Consider the following 22,858-nt stretch of genomic DNA (forward strand, 5'->3'; position numbering starts at 1 on the left):
CATCGTGCCCTGAGGTGACTTGTCCTTTGTCTTGTGTCCCTTCCCCACCTTGGCAGTCGCTGCTGGCACCTTGGCACTGTCCTCTCTGTGTTTTGCTGCAGTCTTGCTGGGTGGGTGGTACTACTTTCCCCTGCTGGAAGCCGGCCCTCGTTTGACCTTGGCAGGTGGCAGAATTGGGTGCTCCTTCACATCTGCAGGTGGCACACTGGCAGCTCTGATGGGTTCCCCCTTCGATCCACCCGGATTTGCACGGATTACAGCAGACGCAGATGTGGTGGCTGAGGTGCTGGGCTGGGATATAGACATCCTGGCCCTAGGGGACGGGCGGGGGGAGGTGTAGGGAAGAGGTTAAAGTTAGTTAGGAAACGTTTTTTAGACACACTGGGACGGGAAGATGGAGGGGGTGTGGGAGTGAAGGAAGAGGTAGTGGTTGTAGGAGGTGTACGTCTGCTGAGTTTGGGTGAAGGTGCATGGGTTGGAGGCTGTTGTGAGGTGGATGGCTGTTGAGTGGGTGTGTGCCTGCATTTGTATACTTTGGGAGGAGGGCTCACAGACACACTGGGTGAGGACTCAGGGGACGTGTGAATGGTAGTGGGGGTTGTGATTGCACGTGAGTGGTGTGTTGTGATGGGCGTGCTGGCGATGGAGGCAGTGGCTGATGATGTACTGCATGCAGGTGTGAGTGTAGACGAGACTGGGAAGGAGGTGGAGGACGTGGAGGAGGAGGACACAGTGGAGGAAGTGGATGTTGGTATGTGTGCATGGGTATGGTGCTTGTGTGAGTGCCTGTGTGATGTGTGGTGCTTATGTTTTCCAGAGCCACTTTTGTCTGTTGATGTGTGGGCATGCTGGTCTGAAGGTGTGCTTGAGATAGGCTGAGGTAGAGGGGATTGGGTCAGGGTAGTGGAATTTGGAGGGGGGAGGCTGGACATAGGGCAATGGCTGCCATCAGTGCTGAGGCGAGAGCCTGAAATGCTCTCTGTTGGGCTGCCACGCCAGAATGAATGCCCTCCAGGTATGCATTTGTTTGCTGCAAATGCCTCTTGACACCCTGGATGGCATTCAGAATGGTTGATTGCCCAACAATGAGGGATCTCAGGAGGCCAATAGCCTCCTCACTGAGGGCAGCAGGGCTGACTGGGGCAGGGCCTGAGGTGCCTGGGGTGAAGAAGATGCCCACCTTCCTGAGTGAGCGGGCACGGGAAACACGCTGAGGGGCTGCTGGGAGGGTGGTGCTGGTAGGGGGGGGTGGCAGCTGTACCTGTAGTTGGGGTGGGCACAGAGGTGTCTGCCACCGCCAGGGAGCTTCCATCAGAGGAGGAGCCGCTGTCGCTGATATCCCCTTCTGTCCCTGTCATGGAGCTTCCCTCGCCCACAATCCCACTGGTGCCTTCACCCTCAGTGGATTCGACCTCCAGGCCCATATGGGATGCAGCTCCCTCCGTCGTCGGTGCCTCTGCTCCTCCGCCAGATGATGCTAATGCACAAGGACATGGTGACAAAACATAAAGGGGGGGAGAGACAGAGGATACACTTGGTCAATGCCAGCAGCATCACTACTGTTGGCAAACTTAACACACAGGGAGCAGCCCTAAGCACTAGGCCATGCACTACCAGTTACTAAGATAGTCACCAGCCCATGGGGTACAATGCCTAACTCCATTAGCTGCACACCTGAAACCCACAGGACCCCGCCCAGTAGTAGATGCCCACTAACACTATTGGGGTTGGTGTGCTTCAGAGCCTGCCCATCAAGGGACCTACCCTGCCATGTTCGTCCCGGCCTAGGGGCACCCACAGCCCACATTCCCCACCCAGGTACCTCCTAATGCACGCAAAGTCAGCTTTCAGATTCTGTACTCACCACCTCGTGGCTGCTGTGATGCCTTCAAGCGGCCATCCAACTCCGGGTAGGCCACCGCCAGGATGCGGAACATCAGGGAGGTCATAGTGCGACGGGCACCCCTTCCACGTTTGGGGGGGGGGCAGCCCCAGCTGGGCCTCCGCCGTCTTCTTGTACCAGCGGCGCAGGTCCTCCCATGACTTGCAGCAGTGGGTGCTCCGTCTGTGATAGACTCAAGGAGAGCACTTCCTTGGTGATGGCACGCCAAATACCCTTCTTCTGGTGGGCGCTGACCTAGAGGGAAGGTACAGGAGGAAAGGAAATTACTCACCTGTCCAGACCATCATACTCATTGCCCACCAGTTCCCACCCATGCCCTGACGCACATACACTGACCATCCTCACATGCAGCACTCAGCCCACCCCCAACATGTGCCTTACACCACTCCAAACAGGCGTTGCCCACGCATCATGGTCACAGTGTACTCACCTGTTTGTCTGGAGGACCGTAGAGTAGCGTGTACTGGGGGAGGACCCCATCCACGAGTTTCCCCAACTCCTCCGTGCTGAAGGTAGGGGCCCTTTCCCCAGACACTGTAGCCATTGTCGCTTCCAGACTCAGGTCACAGCAGCACTTGCAGTGTAGGTCCTCTCCTGTTGATGGTCAGGTATCAAGTGAGTGAACAGATAGAAAATGGCGGTCACGTCCGCTGCGGTGCGTACCATCACCGCCGGCATACATCGCCATTGGCTCCTGGAACCCATAGGGCCCAATGATAACCAATGCAGAATTGCATGGCCGTCTTCGACCGCCTACCGCGACGCTGCACAATGCTAGCGCAGTTACCTAATTTCCCCTTGTCCCTCCTCACAAGTCAGGCAGCCGTCATTTCAGGGGTGCACATGGCATGGCACCTAACTGCGTCACAGCACATATTGGCACTTATAGGGACTCCTGATTTCACATACGGATTCCCTAACATGACTTCAGACACAGTTGTGCTACCTACGTGGTAAATGACCCTCTGCTCACCGTTCTCCTCCATAGATGGCGGCATCCTCCGGTGTACAGACCCCTGGTGGACCTGTCGACAATGGAAGACAGACACATCATCATCACATACAGACTTGATTGTGCCACAATCCAAGAACTGTGTGCCCAAATGGAGCCAGACCTGATGTCAGCTATCTGCCAACCCACAGGTATCCCCCCTCTAGTGCAGGTCCTGTCGGTGCTTCATTTCCTGGCACGTGGCTCCTTCCAAACCACATTGGCCTTGGCATCTGGGATGTCTCAGGCAATGTTTTCTAACGTGTTGAGCAGGGTGTTGTCTGCCCGGCTGAAACACATGCGCAGCTACATCGTGTTCCCCCAGGTGGATGATTTGGCCACAGTGAAAGTTTACTTCTATGCCCTGGGACATATTCCCAACATCATGATGGTACACATGTAGCATTTGTCCCCCCACCGCAGAAATGAACAAGTGTACAGAAATAGAAAAAGCTACCATTCGATGAATGTGCAAATGGTGTGTTTGCCGGACCAGTACATCTCCCATGTGAATGCCAAGTATCCTGGCTCTGTGCATGACACTTATATATCTTGAGGAATAGCAGTATCCCTTATGTGATGGGCCAACTCCAGAGGCACAGGGTGTGACTAATAGAGAAGCCCAAGGTCCCCACACAGTATGAGTAGGAGTCTGGGTATGGGGTAGTCCCTAAGGATTAGTGTGTATCTAACAGGTATCCCTCGAAATTTGCAGGTGACTCTGGTTACCCCAACCTCTCATGGCTACTGGCCCCAGTGAGGAATGCCAGGACAAGGGCAGAGGAACGCAGCAATGGGGCACATGGGCGAACTAGGCGTATTATTGAGAGGACATTTGGCCTCCTGAAATCCAGATTCCGGTGCCTCCATCTAACAGGTGGCTCCCTGTACTACTCACCTAAGAAGGTGTGCCAGATCATCATGGCATGCTGTATGTTGCACAACCTGGCATTGAGACGCCAGGTGCCTTTTCTGCTGGAGGATGAGCCTGGTGATGATCTTGTGGCAGCAGTGGAGCCTGTGGACAGTGAGGAAGAGGAGGCTGAGGAAAAAGATATTGACAACAGAACGAACATAATCATGCAGTACTTTCAGTGACACAGAGGTAGGAGACTGTAACTGCTCTTCACATTTCAGTATACTTTAGGACATTGTACATGGCAGCCTCTTAACCTCTGTCTATGGACACTGTCTTTTTCCTTTGAATTTCCTTTTTTTTAGATCTGTGTCCCCCATTCTGCCTTCTGCTATGTGTACTGCTGCCCAACAACTGTCATACATTGGTATGAGTAAATGAACATTTACATTACAATTTTTTGCTAATGTTGTGATAATACATTTGTGAAAGATAAGACTGACTCCAGATTGGTTTTTGATTAAAGGGTGTTTATTTAGGTGCTAATGGGTATAGGGGTATGTGCAAGGGGCTGGGGTGATGGTGGAGGAAGGTCCATGGTGGAGTCCAGTCTCTTGGTATCACAGGTGCATTGTACAATGGGGCATAGGAAGGGGAGCAATGGCAGTTCAAGGTGGACAGGGTGACAGAGTGGGACAGAGGGTGACAATCAGGAGAGTCCTATTTCCTGGTGGGGTCTTGGCAATGTTCTCTGTCTTCTGCCTGGAGTGCAGGGACCATTTGCGGGGTGGTTCTCCTTCTGCAGGGGGTGGGGTGCTGGTGGCCTGTTGGTCCTGTGGCGGGGCCTCCTGTCCACTAGCGCCGGCGGTGGTGGAAGGCTATTCCCCGGTTTGGCTAGAGTCAGGGGCCCTTTGTTGAGCCACTGCCTCCCTCATGGTCTTGGCCATATCAGCCAGCACCCCTGCTATGGTGACCAGGATGGTGTATATTTTGGTGAGGTCATCCCTGATCCCCATGTAGTGTCCCTCCTGCAGCCGCTGGGTATCCTGAAACTTGGCCAGTACCGTGCCCATGGTCTCCTGGGAATGGTGGTATGCTCCCATGATGTTGGAGAGTGCCTCCTGGAGAGTGGGTTCCCTGGGCCTGTCTCCCCCTGGCACACAGCAGTCCTCCCAGCTTCCCTGTTGTCCTGTGTCTCTGTCCCCTGAACCGTGTGCCCACTGCCACTGACCCCAGGTCCCTGATCGTCCTGGGTTAGTGGGGTTGCCTGGGGTCCCTGTAGTGGTGGACACACTACTGATTGACGTGTCCTGGGGACAGTGGCTTGGGCCCGCTGGGTGGGTGCTGTGCTGGTGTTTCCTGAGGGGGGGGCTCTGTGGTGGTTTAGGACTGTGGCAGGGAAACCGACTGTCCAGAGGTCCCAGATGGGCCAGGCTGGTCACCCTGATCCAGGCGTGCAGAGCTGCTGTCATCACTGTGGGCCTCTTCTGTGGGGGGACTGGATAGTGCTGGAACCTCCTGTCTGGTGACGTTGGGTAGGGGTCCTGTTGGGATGCAAATGCATTGTTATCGTATCTCTGTGTGCCATCTTGTGCAATGGGTGTGTTTCCCTGTATAAATGTTCTTGCACTGTCGCCTTGGCCTTGTGTGATTGGTGATTAGGTAGGCTGGGTGAGTCTATCTAGTGTGCATGCTGTGGTGATTGGTGTCCATGCAGGTCTGTAATGGGTCTCCATGCATTGTTGTTGCATGCAGGGCTTGGTATTGGGATGGGTGGGTTGTGCTACTGGGGTATATGTGAGGTGTTGGAGTGATGGGGGTGAGTGTAGGGGTAGGAGTTTGTGATGGCATGCAAGTTGGGTGTGGGGGATAAAGTAGTAAAGATTTGACTTACCAGAGTCCAGTCCTCCTGCTACTCCTGCGAGGCCCTCAGGATGCATGATCCCATGTTGTTAGTTGTGGGGGAGGAGGTGGGGGTCCACCGCCAGTCCTCTGTACTCAAACTGGTGTCTTGATACCACGGAACGTACCTTCCCCCGTAGGTTGTTCCACCTTTTCCTGATGTCATCCCTGGTTCTTGGAAGCTGTGCCACGGCGTTGACCCTGTTGACGATTCTCTGCCATAGCTCCATCTCCCTTGCAATGGACATCTGCTGCACCTGTGGTCCAAACAGCTGTGGCTCTACCCGGATGATTCCCTCCACCATGACCATTAGCTCCTCCTCAGAAAACCTGGGGTGTCTTTGAGGTGCCATGATGTGTGGGTGATGTGTGAGGTGATGTGTGGGGTGCTGTGTTGTGATGTATTATGTGATGTGCATGGATGGTGTATGTGTGATGGTGTTCTGTACCTCTGGGTGAAGGTGTGGTCTTTGCTTCTCTCTCTCTGCTTGTTCTAATTTTTTCGTGGAAAGGGTTGTGGGTAATGTGGGTGTGTGTTTTATAGTGGTGAGGGTGTGGTGTGTGTGTATGTGTGTCAGGTGTATGTATTTTGAATTAGCCAATGTGGTGTAGTTTTGTAAATGTGTGTGTATTTTGAGCATGGTGGTGTGTACCGCCAATGATTTACCGCGGTTGTAAGACCACTGCGGTGGTTCGTGGGTTATGATACTATGGGCGTATTCCTGTTGGCGTGACGGTGTGGGTTTTGCTGTTGCCAGTTTATCACTGACCTTTGGTGTGGCGGACTTGTGTGTGTGTCTGTATAGTGGCGGATTTCTCAGTGTGGTTCATAATACCCGTAGCGGAATACCGCCGCGGTCACGGTATGTTGGCGGCCGTCGGCACGGCAGTAAGCGGAATTTACCGCTAGGGTTGTAATGATGGCCTAAGTATTTAGACCCTTAATTTCTCTTGATGCCACATGAAAAATGTATGTTTTGGCTGGGACGAATAACTCTGAGGGTCATCTTCATGACTGTATTAGATATGGAGAGGCATCTGAAATAGTTGCTGTCTTCTGGGTTTCATTGAGAGCTTTTGGTGTGTATGAGACCCTTCTTATGAAAATTGCGTTAGCGCACTTTTGCGTGTAAAAGTATAGGGCTGGCTAGCACCATTCCTGGACGCTAGCCGGTTGCCAAAATTTTGGAATGGCTCTAGCCAGCGCTAATACCCTGTTAGCGTCCTTGTAAAGGACGTTAACCGGGTGGGGGAGGCGTAGGGGAAACAGGAGCTTGTGCGCAGAATAATGGTGCTACACTGTTTAAGGGCAAGAAAATACTTCTAAGCAGTGTAACGCCATTTCCTGGCGCACAACCCACTTGGACATGGCTCCTGTCTTAGTAAAGATCACCCCAATGGCCATACTCCCTGGGCATGGCCATTGGGGTCAGCGCCATGCAGGGGGCCCCAAGTCAGGACCCCCGAGCGGGAAAAAAGAAAAAAAATGCGCTTAGCGCCATTATTTAAGGCCCCCATTTCCCATGCTAGATTTTAGCACAGGGATATATATGGCGCTAAGGCCATATCGTCATTTTCTGGACGGGAACGCCTACCTTGCATCTCATTGACGCAAGGTAGGTTTACACGTCCAGAAAATTACGTAAACTCCATAACTTTGGCGCTAGATGTGTCTAACGCCAAAGTATAAATATGGAGTTAGGTTTACACTGAATTAGCATCAGAAAAAGTGATGATAATTTGGCGCAAACCGAGTATAAATATGGGCCATAGAGTAGTCCTAATCCGCTTGCGGCGCCAATGGAAGACTTCAGTGAGCTGGGCGGCTCACAAGAAATATCCTCTACTAGTTGTGGGTGGAGTAACACATCCGGTTCATACTTTAGAAAAGCAGGTGAGGGAGTGACTGTGAAACCTTATGTTGGCTGAGTTCTATAGCGCCTAGAAAGCGTAGGCCTAGCAACACTCCATGAAGAGCATCCAGAAGAGGAAATTGTTTCACATGGATGCTTCAGGTGACACCATGGGGACGATACTCAGTCGTAAAAATATGAATTGGTAATTGTAGTCACCGTCCAAAACAAGCTGTGTTCGCCAAGGTAATGTAACATGCTGTATAGATCCTGTGCTCTGCTCCCTATGCTATTGATTGAAGAAAACAATAAAAACTCGGAAAATTAAACCTCATAGAGCAACAACGAAAATCACTGCCCATCACAGGGCAAAACATTTTGCAGATCAGCAGGGCCCAAGAGGAGCCCAACGTCTTAAAATAGGAAAAAAACAAATCTGGCAATGTAAACATAGAATTAAACTAAATAGCGAATGGTAAAACAAGGAGATATGGACCCTGCTTTTGATTGGGTGGGAGTTTTCCGATGCCAGCCCATTGCTAGCTCCTGTTTGCGCAGTCAAAACGGTCTTTGCAAAGTTGCTTCACTTGTCTATCCTAATACTGTCGTTGTGTAGTTTGGACATTTTTTGGCTTTCTTTTATTTGGCTTGTTTTGGCGCGCTGTTGTGCTTGCTTGTCGGAGCCGGCAGCATTGCCTGCTCTGAGCCGGGGGCAGCAGTGCCTGTTTCGGCTGCTGAGAAGGAAAGAGCGATGCGCTGCTGCCGCCTGCTGAGAGCTGTGCCGGCAGGTTTGAAGCACAGGGGAGGCTGGGCATGGGCTGGAGGGAGCCCCCAGGGGCCCAGAGGACCCGGTTGGAGGATGCTGAGCGAGCAGCTCCCCAGAGAGTAAGGAGCGCGCGTGCAGACTGCTGTGGTCTACAAGTATGGCTAATATGAGGCTATAGTACCGTACTTATTGCATGGTATCCATACCTTTCGCTTTAGCATGTAAACTATGGGGTCCGTACTTCTGGCACTAACACGTGCGTTATGTGTTGGAGCTATACCTCACACTAATGTATGAGATACATATATTCATATCTCCTACAAGTAGGTAAGGTATGTAGATGCACCCGGTAACATACTACATGGCAACAACATACCTTCCACTAACGTGTAGATCATTTCTGGTATCGCTCTACATGTATAAATATCCTACACGCCAGCACACACAACGACTGAAACTTGCACCACCCACATGAATATGTACATAATAATACATTATGCGTGGGATCTATAGCATCAGGTAGACGATGCGTGGGTTCTCGCCTGATGACTCTCCACTCAGGCTCCTGTTACCAGGACACTCCAGGAAAGTATGGAACACTCCGAACAGGCGGGCCATGCTGCTTTCATCCTGCCCTTGCAGAATATTTCGATTTATTTCACAAAGAAATGGTTTCCTGGGTCTTCCCCCTTCCAGCAGGTGAACTGTTCTTTCTTTCAGGTCTGAGAAACTGATTACGCTGCCCCCCACTGAACACGTGGTGATCCTGTTACCTTTTCCACCACACTGGCACGTGTCTCTGCGTACATTAACACGTGCACACAGGCTCGAGACACTGCAGTTAAAAGAAGGCAGGAAATCTCTGGTTTTCTGGCTGTTTTCAGGTGTTCTGCAATACCTAACCCTTCTCCCAAAAGGTTTCAGCGCAGGTGGGACGCTTGTCAGACATTCTCAGTTTTCTGTTCTCTCATTTTTTGAGTAGTGCGTTTTGAGCAGTGTTTGGGAGCAGAGCTCTGGGGCAGCAGCAGTCACCCAAACTAACATTTGTATCATTAACAAATGGGTGTGAGCTTTTTGCCAGTCATAGCCTAAAGCTTCACTCCGTCTGTTGTCTACTCAGCTGTTGCCTGAAAACAGGGAGACACAAAGTGGAGGACACCACTAAGTAATGCTGTTTTTATTATTTCAACTTTACCCAGTCACTCCCTATTTTAAATACAAATATCTGAAATAAGTTTTCTGTTCAGCCAAGCTGGTCGTGCCAAGGATTTCGTGCCCTGATCCTAATTTGCATTGTAGCACTTCTGCATTTCTAATAATTGTTTTATCTGTGCGTTCGGGTTCGCGCGGTTATGCTATTTAAAGGCTTCTCCCAAACATGACGTATAAGGCAAGTGCAAAGGAATCAACTGGCCTGCAGGACGCACTTTTCACATCTGTCATGGTGTTGCGCACATCTTGCTGCTGCCTGTCCCTGCGATGTCTGTACCAAACAGCACCGGCTCTGTACTGTGAGTGATCTGCCTGTCCGTGTGTGTCTGTGATGTCTGCCTCAAACAACACTGCCCCCCGTGCGGTAAGTGATGTGTGTCTTTGTGTGCTGGTACCTGCGATGTCTGCAGCAAACAGCACTGGTCCCCTTGCTGTAGGTGATCTGTGTGTCCGTGTGTACCTCCGATGTGTAAATCAGACAGCACCGGCTCTGCACTGTAAGTGACCTGTGTGTGCCTGGACCTGCAATGCCTGAATCGAACAACTCCGGCCCCTGCACTGTTAATGACCTGTGCTGTGTGTCTGCGTGTGCCCGTGGTGTCAGAATCAAACACTGCTGCCCCCTGCACTGTAAGTGTCCTATGTGTCTGTGCGTGCCTGTACATGCGATGTCTGAAACAGCACTGCCCCTGCACTGTAAGTGACCTGTGCTGCGTGTGCCTGTGATGTCAGAATCAAACACTGCTGCCCCTGCGCCGTAAGCGGTCGGTGTGTCTGTGTGTGGCCGTACCTGTATGTCTGAATCAAAAGATGCACTGGCCCCTGTATTGTAAGTGACCTGTGTGTGCCTGGCCCTGCAATCCCTGAATCACATAACACTGCCCCCTGCACTGTCAATGACCTGTGCTATGTGCCTGTGTGTGCCCGTGATGTCTGAGTCCAGCAGCACTGCCCCTGCACTCTAAGTGACCTGTGTGTCTGTGTGTCTGTACCTGCGATGTCTGAATGAATTCCTTCTTTTTCCTGCTGTTAGAAGTCCCCGTTGAAATATCTTATTGCTGAAACTGCAGACAACTACCAGCAGCGCTTTAAAGTACAGCGCCCCTTCTCAGATATCTAATACTTCCAAATTAAGAGAAGACCTGCCATGCTGATGGGTTCCTGTGGCATTAACAATATATCATCCCTGCTGAAAACTTCTGACACTGAGTTCGAAACCGTAACACTCCTTCCCAGGCGCTCTGATACCGTCCCATTACAGCTGGGCCTTCACTTTCAAGAGTGACAGTACTGCCCTCTTCAGTGTATGGCAGGACTGCTGGGAGGAGCTGATCATGCCAGACTGAGGGAATAGCAGTCCTGCTGAGGCAGTTTGGGAAATGGTCCTAATAGAACATGAGATTCCTCCTAGGAAAAGTTGGGACCGTCCCACTGCAGGTGTGGCAGAGCTGCTGTGGAGTGTGGGAACTGGCCAATAAATGCATTGCACTCCTGCTGACAACCCCCATATGGTTCCCCTTAAAATCCAACATCGCTCCTGGACGTGCCAGTACTGGCCCAGTTAGTGTAAGAACCCTGCTACGAAGTGCAAGTAGTGCCCACTTCACCCTGCTGAGAAGTGCTACTTTCAGAGTGGCATCCACGGTGAGTAGTGCCCTCTCTGCCCCAGTGCAAATACCGCAGACCTTAAAAGAGCAATGCTCAGAAGTCCTGGCTCTGACCCACTCCAAGTATGGCAGCGTCGTGATCCTCTTATAATCACAGGTTCCACTTCCTACCAGTGTGCCCTACACATGCCCTGGTAGCTCTGGTAGGTAAAACGGATGCCAGGCCACGGAGTGGAATCTCCCGTCCTCACTCCTGACCCCCCCCTCAACAACTGAAAGTCCCCTCCCGCACAATACACAAACAAACTTAACAGCACATTTTCATACTCGTCCCAACAAAGCTTTTCATTTTTAGAAAAACAGCTCTATTGTCTGTGTCAGCGTTTTGCCTTTAAAACATATGGGAAATTGTGTTCTGTGGAAAGACCACAATGGTCAGGGCTAAACTTTATCTTTGGAACAATGAGCTGCTTCTGGTGACATAAACGGATATTTGTCAAGCAAGGGCGAAGCTTAAGAGGCGCAGCACATGGGCACAATTTGTTGTGGCACCCGGGGTGCTGTTGGACCAAAGGGCAGCCTTGCGTGTGCTATAGTATACTTTGTACAGCCTGCCTGAACAGGTTGATCCAGCAGGGACATTAAACACACATCCTAAAAAGTAGAAATATTACATGGAGTCCTTAGATTATGTACTAATAGGAAGGGAATCCATCATTCTGGATCACAGATATGTCCAGGACCTGTACATCCTAAAAAGATGTTTATGGCCTAAGCCAGAAACACTAACTATGAATATAAACAGATTGCACTCACTCTGAAACCTACTCAGCCAGCCAGATAAAAAGCCTTATTTAGATCTTGGCAGTAACAGTCCAGCTGTCAATTTTTTGACAGAAAACCCATCTGACTACTAGGTGGTCCACCCACCGATTTAGATGTTGGCAGTCCCATAGACGATAATCTGCCCTAGTCCCGCCGACTCCGCCAGAACTTTCCAACCGTGTTGACAGTGCCGTAGGAGAAAGCGGCTGACAGTGGGACTCCAGCCACCCTTCCTCTCAAGCAGATTTGGATGTGCCTTCACGCCAACTGTGGCGGTGCTCCCTCCACTCTTGAATTGCCAGATTGGGGGGGGAATGAGGTAAAAACCTACCTTTTCACCTGATTCCACTTTCGTTTTCGACTGGACAAGACCTTCCTTCGCCTCTGCCACTGGACCACAGACAAACAACACCCACCCCAATCATCAGACTAGATGTTAGGCAATCCGCATTGCCAGTCTAAGTTTTGTGACCACTGCACATGGGTTCGGGACCACTGCAGTCATATACATGTCACAGTAATTTTATAAAATGATTGTGACATGCATATGTTGGGGACACAGGTGTGTCAGACATGGATGGGAACACAGTGGTACAAGGCACATATTTCACACATACACAGATGTCATTTTGGTGTCAGTATTCATTGCCAAATGAATGCTGGTGCAACAATGATGTAACATTCACACTGGTCAACTATATCCATGTGTGCACATGGCAAGGAGACCTGTACCTTTGATATTGGGCTTTCAATTGTGTGTGTAAGTCATACATCTATGTGTGTTTGGGATTGGATTGGCTGGTTGAGGTGGAGGGAGTTGAGGTGGATGATGTGGTTGTGTAAAATTGTGTGCCATTTGCAGATTGGTCTGTGTATGTTTGGTTGTGTTGTTTTGTGTAACATTCAGGTGAGTGTGGTTGTTGTGTGGTTGTTGTGATGTGTGTTGTGGCGTTGTGTGAATGTGTTTGTGTAGATGAGTGTGTAGTTGTGTTAGTTGTTGTGTCCTGTGTGGGTGTAGTGTCAATAGTGTGTGTATGTTGTGTCATGGATGTAAGGCAATGTGTGTTTTCGGCATGTACGTGTTGGGGTGGAATGGCAATGGATATCACTGTGTATGTGATGTGTTGTGTAGTGTGTTGTGCAGGGGGGCACATATGGTTAAGGCAGTGTGTGTGTGTGACTTACCCCTCTTCCATAGCCGCTGCCTTTGTACGATGTCCATCGGGTCCTGCAACGGCCTTCCACCATCAACAATCCACTACCACTACACCGCCTGCAGGACTGTCACTTCTAAATATGGTTGGCGGGAGCCCACCAGCCTGACGGCTCGAACGAGCACACCATCATGGCAGCCAACGGATCAGCCGCAATACATCTAAATATGGCGGTCGGAACACCATCTACTTGATGGCGTGCTTGGGTCTGCTGCTGCAGTGGATTGGTGATAATACCTCCAAGATCTAAATCAGGCCCAAAGTATTGTTAGTATAGCTGTTACATTTCAGTGAAAGGGGCACAACTGCACATTAATTTGTAAAGAAACATTGTGAAAGACAATAAATAAAACATTTGGAATATCACACAGAAAACACGTTCCTGAAACCACATTATTTTTATCCAAACTACGAATACTTTTTTAAGTGTTGCAGTGTACACAAAGAACCAGGTGAAAAGATCCATGTGTTCATTTCTGGGCCCAGGTCTCCAGGTACAAAGGGCAACTGCAAATAAAAACATATTGTGTAACCTAAAGCGCAATAACAAACGATTGTGCTTTACAGCCCAGTTGCTGAATTGTTAAAATTGTCCAGAGCTCCACCAGGAGCCAAACAAACTAGCAAGACAATGATTAACAGATTATGGTGTTGTTATTTTTTCCCAGTAGGTTCTGCTCCAGGGGGCCTTTTAAAGGTGCCATAAGCTATCGGATGTATAGCTGTAAGATGGGTGCTGCACTTAGATGCAGGGCTCCTATCCTTGGGCTCCTTTTCCTGTACAGTTTCTACTGATATATATGTAGGATGTTATATCTTTACATTCTGAGCTAAGTGGGCAGGAGGGTCGTGAACCTGCTGCAGCAGCACCTATTGTTTGCAGTGTTACCGAACTGCTATGGGGTGGCAGCGAGCCCTACATGTACTCTATCATTATTTATTTCTCCTGGCACATTTTTTTATTCTATATTACTTTTCTGTTTCGTTTTTATCCTTCTAACTAGGACGTGTTAAAATTGATCTTTTTTATTTTAAAAAAAGACAGTAGTTGTAAGGATATCTTATGGAAACAGATTTCTATCTAGGTAGGTAAGCAAATCTACTAACTCAAGTACAACATTGGGGAATGTTGTACAAAGGCGGACAAAATAAAGTAAGTGCATAGAACGGGGTTCAGATGACTGTTTTGGGGTCTCTGTGTGAGCGGTGCCTGATCGCCGCTCACACAAGGACAAAGTAATGCCCGAAGAGAGAGTTCTGTTTTCCACTTATGTTCGTTAGTTTGGTTAAAGCAGTCGCGAGCCCCCATTAAAGCTCCGGATCTCTTTTTCTTGTCACCTCGGGCCTGGCTCGGTTAAGGTGTGGGGCTGACTAACTCATTCACCATTTACGCTGGATGTGAGAGACAGGGTGAAACAGGCGCACCAAATAATGCATCTAGCGCACCACCTGGTGCTGTGTCCAAGGTCATGATAGCTCCACCTCGGTGACCTTGCACGACATGGAAACCCTTCCCACAAAGGCTCGAAGCAAACACATCACCCTTCCACACGTGCCACTCACATGCATAGCTTGCTATCCGTGTGCGTAGGTGATTCAGCGCCCCACATAGGGGTGCTAGGCGCTAGAGAAACGGTACAATACATGCACAGACACATACATTCTCAGCACAGCCCCCTGATTATGGTGTGAGCTGTGCTGCGCGAGCAGAGGAAGGAGAGTTCCATGCAATGCTCATTCACTAGCCTTTCTGTAAACACAGTCGCATACAAGGTCAGATAAGCATGCAAGATTACCCAACATGCACCTGGGGGACCCAGGGAGTGTGGACAGGTCAAAGTGCAAAGGGCAGTATTGTGCCCAGAAATTTCAAGATGAGCTGAGAAAGAACTTTCCAAATAGATATCTTTTCAGCCTCCCCGAACTGTATATGATATAACAGTGGAGAGTTAGGGGTAATTCGAATCTTGTGACGCACACCGAGAAAGCTTTCTAATATTTTGGGGTTTTTCTCCCAGGACACGGCTTAGCTCCGAGTTGGTGATTTGTTCACTCTATAGTCTGACTTCGAAGGAGCAGTGGTCTTGAAGCTGTCGCAGCATCTTTTGAAAAGAGTGCTCCCATGAAGTGGAATTAAGGGCCATATGTACGAACACTTTTTCCCATAGACACAGAATGGGTAAAAACCTTTGCTACATCTGTCCCTAAGTGTACCTTTATTAGGACTGACACAAAGGGTAGGGGCATAGAAGAAGGACTACAATTTTTCTTGGACCGCGCACAGAATGACAGCGCTCATCAGCACAGAATTACATGAGAGGCACTAAGGACATAAAACAATGTAATTTTTAAAGCCAGTATCGTGTATGTTATTTACATTTCCTTCTTTTATAACAGTTGTTAGCTATCCCTGCTTTGGAAAACATAAAAAGGCACCCCGCCGTTTTCATTCGACCCTCTCTATAAACTGGGGCCTTAGCTCAGTTTCTCGAAATCTGCCGGGACAGCGGTGAAAAACCTGGACTGTCCCGGCAAGCGGGACGCCTGGTCACCCTAACAATGTGCTGGTTTATAGGGCCCAGGATGCAGCCCTACAGGCAATAGCAGGGTGATTCTCCCATGCAAATGTATGCAAACAGCATTTGTGCACACGTGAGCTGGCAATTAAATCCGACCTATGACTTCGCCGAAGCTTGTTTGAATGAGAGTAGTGACTAAAACCGTTAAAAAGCCTTTTTGCAGTGAAAGAAAATGAATACAAGATGGTTTTCTGTATACGTCACATGTATGATATAAATTATTTAATTTGTATTGATTCTGTGTGCATGTGAGGTGTTAAATAGTTCGTCTTGCAAAAGAAGAATGATACATCAAACAGCCAGTGCAATGAGGCGAGAGATTTACTCCTCTCGACAAAGCCGAAGCCCATATAGAACAACCTGTAAATTGTTAGCAGTAGGTTTGCAGATAGCTGAACTGTCAGGCCAGACCTAAAACATATGAGATACAGAGTGCAGAGAGGAGGGCCAGAAGTTCAGCACTTTCAGAAGCTGCCTACATGTCGAGTTGCGCCAGAAGGTGCCATCCCCAACCATGCCAGTGGAGTACGTCTTCGACCACCTGAATAGACCACAATAACCAAAGCACAAGATTTAACACATCAGTTAACAAGTATTCAGTCAGTTAATAGCAGACTTGAGTTTCCAGCACACTTATCAGTTTCCATGTTTGAGATATCAATAGATGGGACATTTAATTTTAAGTTATATTAACTTGTGGGATGTTTTAGGATCTTGCATGTACTAGTGTGGGCGTGAGTGACACTTACGGCTGGGAGGAGCCTCCATGTATCTCGAGCTGTCCTAAGTATAGAACTATCATCCTAAACATAGAGTGTGACATTTGTTCTGTCATGAGTGAAAGAAACATGTTTTACGACTCTGGCACTGAGCCCAGCACCATGACGCTGCATTCAGGAGTGTAGGTCAGGAGGGTGAGGAGGGATGGGGTCGCACAGACTCACTCTCTTTTAGAATAAACACTTTAGGGGCATGTGTGTGAGAATGAATGCCACGCTCTGTGTCTCTCCGCACCTGCTATTATTACAGTCCCCGCACCTCGGCAGCCTCGTGCACCCTCTGAGTTCAGTCGTCTTGATTCCGTGTCTCCCTCTCCCATGCTGTCTGACTGCAGCCCCTGCACAACCTGCAGCCCACTGACAACCCCGGCTGTCACACGCGTGCCTCTCAGTGAGATCCCAGCTCTTGCATTCTCTGGCTGCAGCTCCCTTCAGCCTCTGGGCGCTTGTCCTGTTCTAACGCCCCCCCGACTGCAGCCCCTTACGGTCTTTGGCTGTAACTTGTCTTTTCTGGCTTCAACCCCTAGGTTCTGTGGGTGTGCCACTTGCTCTTGGACCCTCTGAATGCAGCATACACTAGCATGACAGCACCCATCATTCTACAGGATTCTTTTCTTGTTTGAATAGTTCATGTTCTGAAGGAGGCCCATATACTCCTTTCTATAGAAGGACACGTGATGACATTTCCAGAGACAGACAGAATGCCAAAATAAAACGGAGCAATGGAAATGAGTGATAGGTGGGGTCCTATTAGTAATCCTTTTACATAAAAATAAGTGCTAGAAGCATATTTACAACCGCAATGATGTTTACTAACTATCATTAATTCTGTGCAAAACATAATCATATTGGGCTATTTAATAAATATTACAAGTGTAGCATTGAAAGACAAGGATCTATCTATCCATGCAAATAGCACATACATGTAATGACATTTTTTCTCATGTGGAGGATTTTTCTAAGCTTAGCATTTTTTTTATAAGAGGCTTTGTAATTTGATAACTAAATGTAACAATTTTCATTGCACATCACTTATTTTTATCACTTGCATGGTTGTACACAAAACATAAAAACAATATAACAAAGTTATGCATTATACCGGGGTGTCGAAGCAAACTTGAGAACTCTGCATCTAGGTTGAGGCAGCAAACTGTAATTATTAAAAAAAGGAGTGATCACAGAACAAGTGGGTGGAGTCTCCTTGCAATCACTAAGGAGAGAAGCTACCCGTGGGACGCCACTACACCCATAAATAGCAAAAGCTGGAGGCATCTAGAACGTGGTCTCCTGATTACAAATCTCGGTTCTTCTTGCAGACGGGGTAAGAATGAGATCAGCAAAAACAAAGAAGCTCAGTGTAAGTATTCGTTAACTATAACCGAAACATAGAATCCACACTTCATTATTCCTACACACGCATTTTTCAAAATTTGACGTCTCAGGTCATTTCTCTCCAAAGACAGCAACCACACTCCCAGCATGCTTTGCCAAGTAATGCCTAATGTGTTTAGTTTTGTGAGTTATGGGTTATATAACTAATCAGTTCCACCCTTCATACATACCTTCTTTGTTCATGGTTGGAAACATAAATTCATCTGGAACCCATCAGTGCCACTGTTGCTCCCCAAGCGTTTTCGCCAGGTCTAGTGTCAGTCTCTGCCACATTGATAGGTTCGTTTCCCTTTAACAGCTTTCGGTTCGATCCTGTTTCTTAGATTTTTTCCTTTTCTGTGGTAGTACTTTAAGGTCAAAGGTTATCGGAAATCGTATTTGTGCAAGTCAGTACACTGTTAGGTTTTTGCTGGACCTCAGCTGATGTTTTTTAGTCTGATCAACATGACCCTAAATTGAAATAGGCATTGTACCCGAGTTTCTTCCTTATCATCAAATGTCTCCCTTTAGCAGTGGTCCCTAACCTGGGATCCATGGACTCTTGGGGCCCCCTATGGCTACTAAGGGGGGTCCCAGCTGTTTAGAAATGTCAGTAAGATAAGCAGATGATGGAGTATATACACATAAAATCGCAAAATTGTATACATGTAAATTTTTACAAAACTCTGTAAATGTGAAGGAGTTTGAAATTGTAGGGTAAAAATTAGGTTTGTATCCTTATTTGGAGTAGTGGGAGCTGCACAAGTACAGCAAATTGAATCTAGTATGGAAGATTGGTCACCTGAATGGAAGCACTGTTATGTGCTGACAAAAAAGAGCAGACATTAGGAGCAAAAAAAACACAAGTCATATGCTACAGTCAAGCATATTGCTTTGTCTTTTAGAAATATAAGTAATTTTTGAAATGCTGCAACCTTCCCACTAAAATTAAACTTTAGATTTTTGTATATTTTTTGTTTGTGGACTAAATAAAATATTTAATAAATTGTGTATTTGTTTGATTGGTACTTGCCTCTGTATTTTTTCAGTCGCGGCTCGCGTGACGCAGAAGGGGAGGGGCAGCGCACAGGTGGACGGAGGGGGTGATTAACGGGGGGACGGAGGGAGGGATTAAATTAAAAATAATTAACAAAAAAAAACACTTACCTGTGCCGCTGCCACCTTCACAACTGCGTTGCTCCTCTTCTCTGCTGACAGCCTGCAGGCACAGGCTCCCAGCCTCCCCTGCGCCAGTCCTGACGCTGCTCAAAGCAGCGTCAGGATTGGCTGGGAGCGCCCAGCTAGGGCACTCCCAGGCAGACTGGGAGCCTGTGAGAGCCCTGTGCACATGTGTGTTTGACCGGCCCAAGACGGCCAGCCAAACATACAAGCGTTCTGAGGGGGAGTGCTGAGCACTCCCTCTCATTGCTCGTCACCCCTGTAGCCCTGCCCCTTTTCCCGAAAACGATATTAAACAAAGTTTATTATCGTTTTTGGGAAAAAGATTTGCAGCTGCCGTTGCTGGCACAGAGGGGCAATGCTCCTCCGCCCTTATGGAGGAGCCACTCCTGGTATTTGTGTGTATTGTTTTTAAGAACTGCTACCCTAGGGAAAGCTAAATCTTTTGTTTCTGTCTATTCTGTGTTTTGCTCTATTTGTTGCTGTCATTCATTTCTTATTTATGGACTTCTCCCTCCAGTGTTATGAACTTGTTGCTTCTTGCACTGGCGATTCTCATGATGCTGTAATGCTTGCATTTAATTATTAATGGTATCAGTAATTTTCCATTCACAGAAGAACACACAGGGCCTGATTTCAACTTTGGAGGAGGTGTTAATCTGTCCCAAAAGTGACGGGAAAGTGACGGATATACCACCAGCCGTATTACGAGTCCATTATATCCTATGGAACTCGTAATACGGCTGGTGGTATATCCGTCACTTTACCGTCACTTTTGGGACGGATTAACACCTCCTCCAAAGTTGTAATCAGGCCCACAGTTCTTTATCAGAATTGTGCTCTTGTGGCATCATTGTGTTCTATTCCACGATAAGGCTTGATTCATATTGCATCAGTGTACACCCATGGTTGCCTTCTCTATGCCTCCTACTGCCATTAGCTCAAATAATAAATTGTATTTGTACTTATATAGTGCTTCGTATCCCTGAAGAGGTGCCAAAGTGTATTAGCAGATGGGTAGCATGCTCCACCATTGGGAGTGCTTGGTTGGAGATAGTGACTGTCTAGTTATAGTTAATCTACAGTTTCCATTAAAAAGGCTTTTTTGGTTAGATTATAAATTTGGTATCGTTCTGCGGGTCTGAGTGCTTTGATTGGCTGGCAGCAACTTAAAATATTTGTTGCAATAGCAAGTACTGAATGCCAGGTATCTTGGAAATACATGATAGAATTGATATAAGGGTGGTATAAGTGGGCAGGCAGAGTATCCTTGATCATACCGAGGTTGTGGGGTCATCCCTGAAGGGCAGGTACTACCCCCCAAATATAAAAAGCCCCAGTTTTAATTGCAAGGTTGGCAGACTTGTGTTCTGATGGACCAGGTTGTAGGTTCGGACAAGGCACTGATATAGCTTCCTTATCATGTGTACTGATGTCTCACTGTTCCTTCTCATATCATAGTCTGATGTGCCCACTGTTTAGCCAGTCCCAAAACACAAAGCCAAAGGGTGTGTACAGTAGGGTTGGCTGCACAGAGGGATAGGAATAGCGAAATATAAAACATGGATGCATGGATGTTGGATGTAGTATATCTACAAAAAAATACGGAAATAACTTCGTTAAAGGTAATTTATCGCTTATAAGACATTAACGTGTTTTAGAAAACCTCAGAAACCATCAAACAAAACACAATTAAAATGACATTATAGTTACAAAACAAAACTTAAAATCTCACTGAAATTGGTCTGTTATTGTTAGCTGTGCAAACCAAACTCACCCCAAAGATCTTCTCAAGATCTCACATAAAATATGGGCCTGATTCACAAAGGTAATTTACACTTCGCGTAAGTTTCCTATTTTTGGTATTCCCAAACTATGAGTTTAATTTTACTGATAGTAATTTTTCGACTGCAGAGACCTCGTATTCTTGGTGGAGATTCCTCACATAAAAAGATAGGCCTGTCCTATCTTGTTATGTGCGGAGTTCTTTGTCTGGTCTGCAAAGTCTCCGGAGTCGTAAAATTACTCTTAGTAAAATTAAACTTGTAGTTTGTGAAAACCTAGAATTTGTAAAGATACACAAAAAAGTAAGTTTACCTTTTTGAATCAGGCCCGATGTCTCAGATGACATCTTAAATGACATCATTGGTGACATAACATTACCTCCCCATCCACTTCCTAAGCAGTTCCTAAAGGGGCAAAAATGTTTGTTGAGGTAGATGTTGGAAGAAGTAGGAAAGGAGATTTCTATTAGGAAAGGTGATGCTGTACAGATTGTTGTGGTGCATTTGCCATCAGCTGACTGCAGGAAGACCCATTCTAAGCACTAGAATGCTGAGGAATGTTTTTCCACTGCGACTTATGTTTTTTGACTGACTTGTGTTTTTTCAGTCAGAAGTATCTTAATTTGTTCTACAATATGGAAAAGATTGGGCAGCAGAACACAAGGCTCTGATGGACAGGCTCCTAACCCCACCTCAAGTCAAGAATGGTTACTCCCCCGTGATGTCAGGCTTGAAAAGGACTGGTGGGTGGTGTCTGCTGATTATAGATCAGGGGGTCTTTCTTTTTTACCCTTAGTGCCGGAGGGAAAAAGGCGAATTAGCCATAGTTGTCCCCTATTATGGGGACAACACATGTAGTCCCCATAAATGGGGTTCTTACTTTTTCCCTTGTGGCGTGTATACTGTGCTCTGCATGTCTAATATTCTCTGTGTGTGACTAGGAACAATGTGCAGGGTGGATTATATCCTGTGGAGCACCTGGCGGGAGCTGATACAAAATGGTGGTTCTCTTGCAAGTTGTCATTGTTCATCTTCTGTGCTTGCAGCAAGCATGCTTCCTGCACTTGAGACCTTCGCTCCTGGCTTCTGTATATGGTTGCCTGATGGATCAATAGGCAGCTTTTGCCGGGCCAGCATCAGAACCCGAGTATTACTCCCTCCTTCTCCTTTACTAGATGTCTCCTAGCAGCGAGGAGGCCCTAGCCGAGTGACTCCATCCTAAGGCCAGTCCACATAAACTTGGCCATATAGTGCCATAAACTTCCCTCCATTTTGCAAAAGCCAGCAAAGAAAAAGGAAAGCCTAAGAATGTACATTTCATCTGCAGTGGAGTGTGAATTCCAGACAGCCATTGGTCTCTCTTAAAATACGGGCCTGTGAAGGTTGGCACCCCAAAAAGACGTCACTGTGGGTGCAAGCTCTGCTGTGCGTATTAATGTCAGAGCACGAGACAGGCTGGACCCTAATTGCTCTTTGCCAGAGTGACAAATTCTCCAGCTTCGCCATTGGATCATTTCCTACAATTCTATTACGCTGTCTACCCACTTCTCTTGATTCGTCATGTTATCTTGGTTAATATTTCTTTATCATCTGCTTTTTCTGTCTTCCTTAAATCAGCAACTATTATTCCTTTATTGCAAAAAGCATTAAGATACTTTGCTTCCCACTATTGGTCTGTTTGTTGCGGCGCTGTGCCAGAATAACATTGGTTATATTTCATCTACCAAACTGTTGTGTCCTACATATTATCCACCAAAACGTTGCCCCATTTATTTAATAGACATTTTACACTCGGGGGAGCGATATTTTAGTTTTTTTGTGCTGCTTCTGCCATCTTGTACAGTGTATTTTTGCCAGTGCTGGGGATAAAAGTGCTTTGCACATTCATATAAATAAATAAAAAGATAAATAAGTAAGTACAGTTGTGTGCGTACTCTGGAGAGTGCAGACTAGAGTACTAGTATGTGGGAAGTAACGAGTCGTCCTCAGGCCAGGGACAGCAGTAGTAGACATCAGTTAGTGGTCAGTGAACTGCCC

At 47.5% G+C, this 22,858-nt stretch overlaps 1 protein-coding gene across 1 annotated transcript in view; it reads left to right on the forward strand.

The window, feature by feature from the left end:
• The first annotated feature begins 8,183 nt into the window (after positions 1-8,183).
• GLS2 (glutaminase 2) overlaps positions 8,184-22,858 on the forward strand; it is a 208,452-nt gene continuing 193,777 nt past the window's right edge. Inside the window, exon 1 of the mRNA XM_069230693.1 lies at positions 8,184-8,390. Coding sequence (XP_069086794.1) covers positions 8,257-8,390 — 134 coding nt within the window. The 5' untranslated portion in view covers positions 8,184-8,256. The remainder of the gene's footprint in view (positions 8,391-22,858) is intronic.

The sequence above is a fragment of the Pleurodeles waltl genome, chromosome 4_2, assembly GCF_031143425.1.
Source record: "Pleurodeles waltl isolate 20211129_DDA chromosome 4_2, aPleWal1.hap1.20221129, whole genome shotgun sequence".
Taxonomy (NCBI): domain Eukaryota; kingdom Metazoa; phylum Chordata; class Amphibia; order Caudata; family Salamandridae; genus Pleurodeles; species Pleurodeles waltl.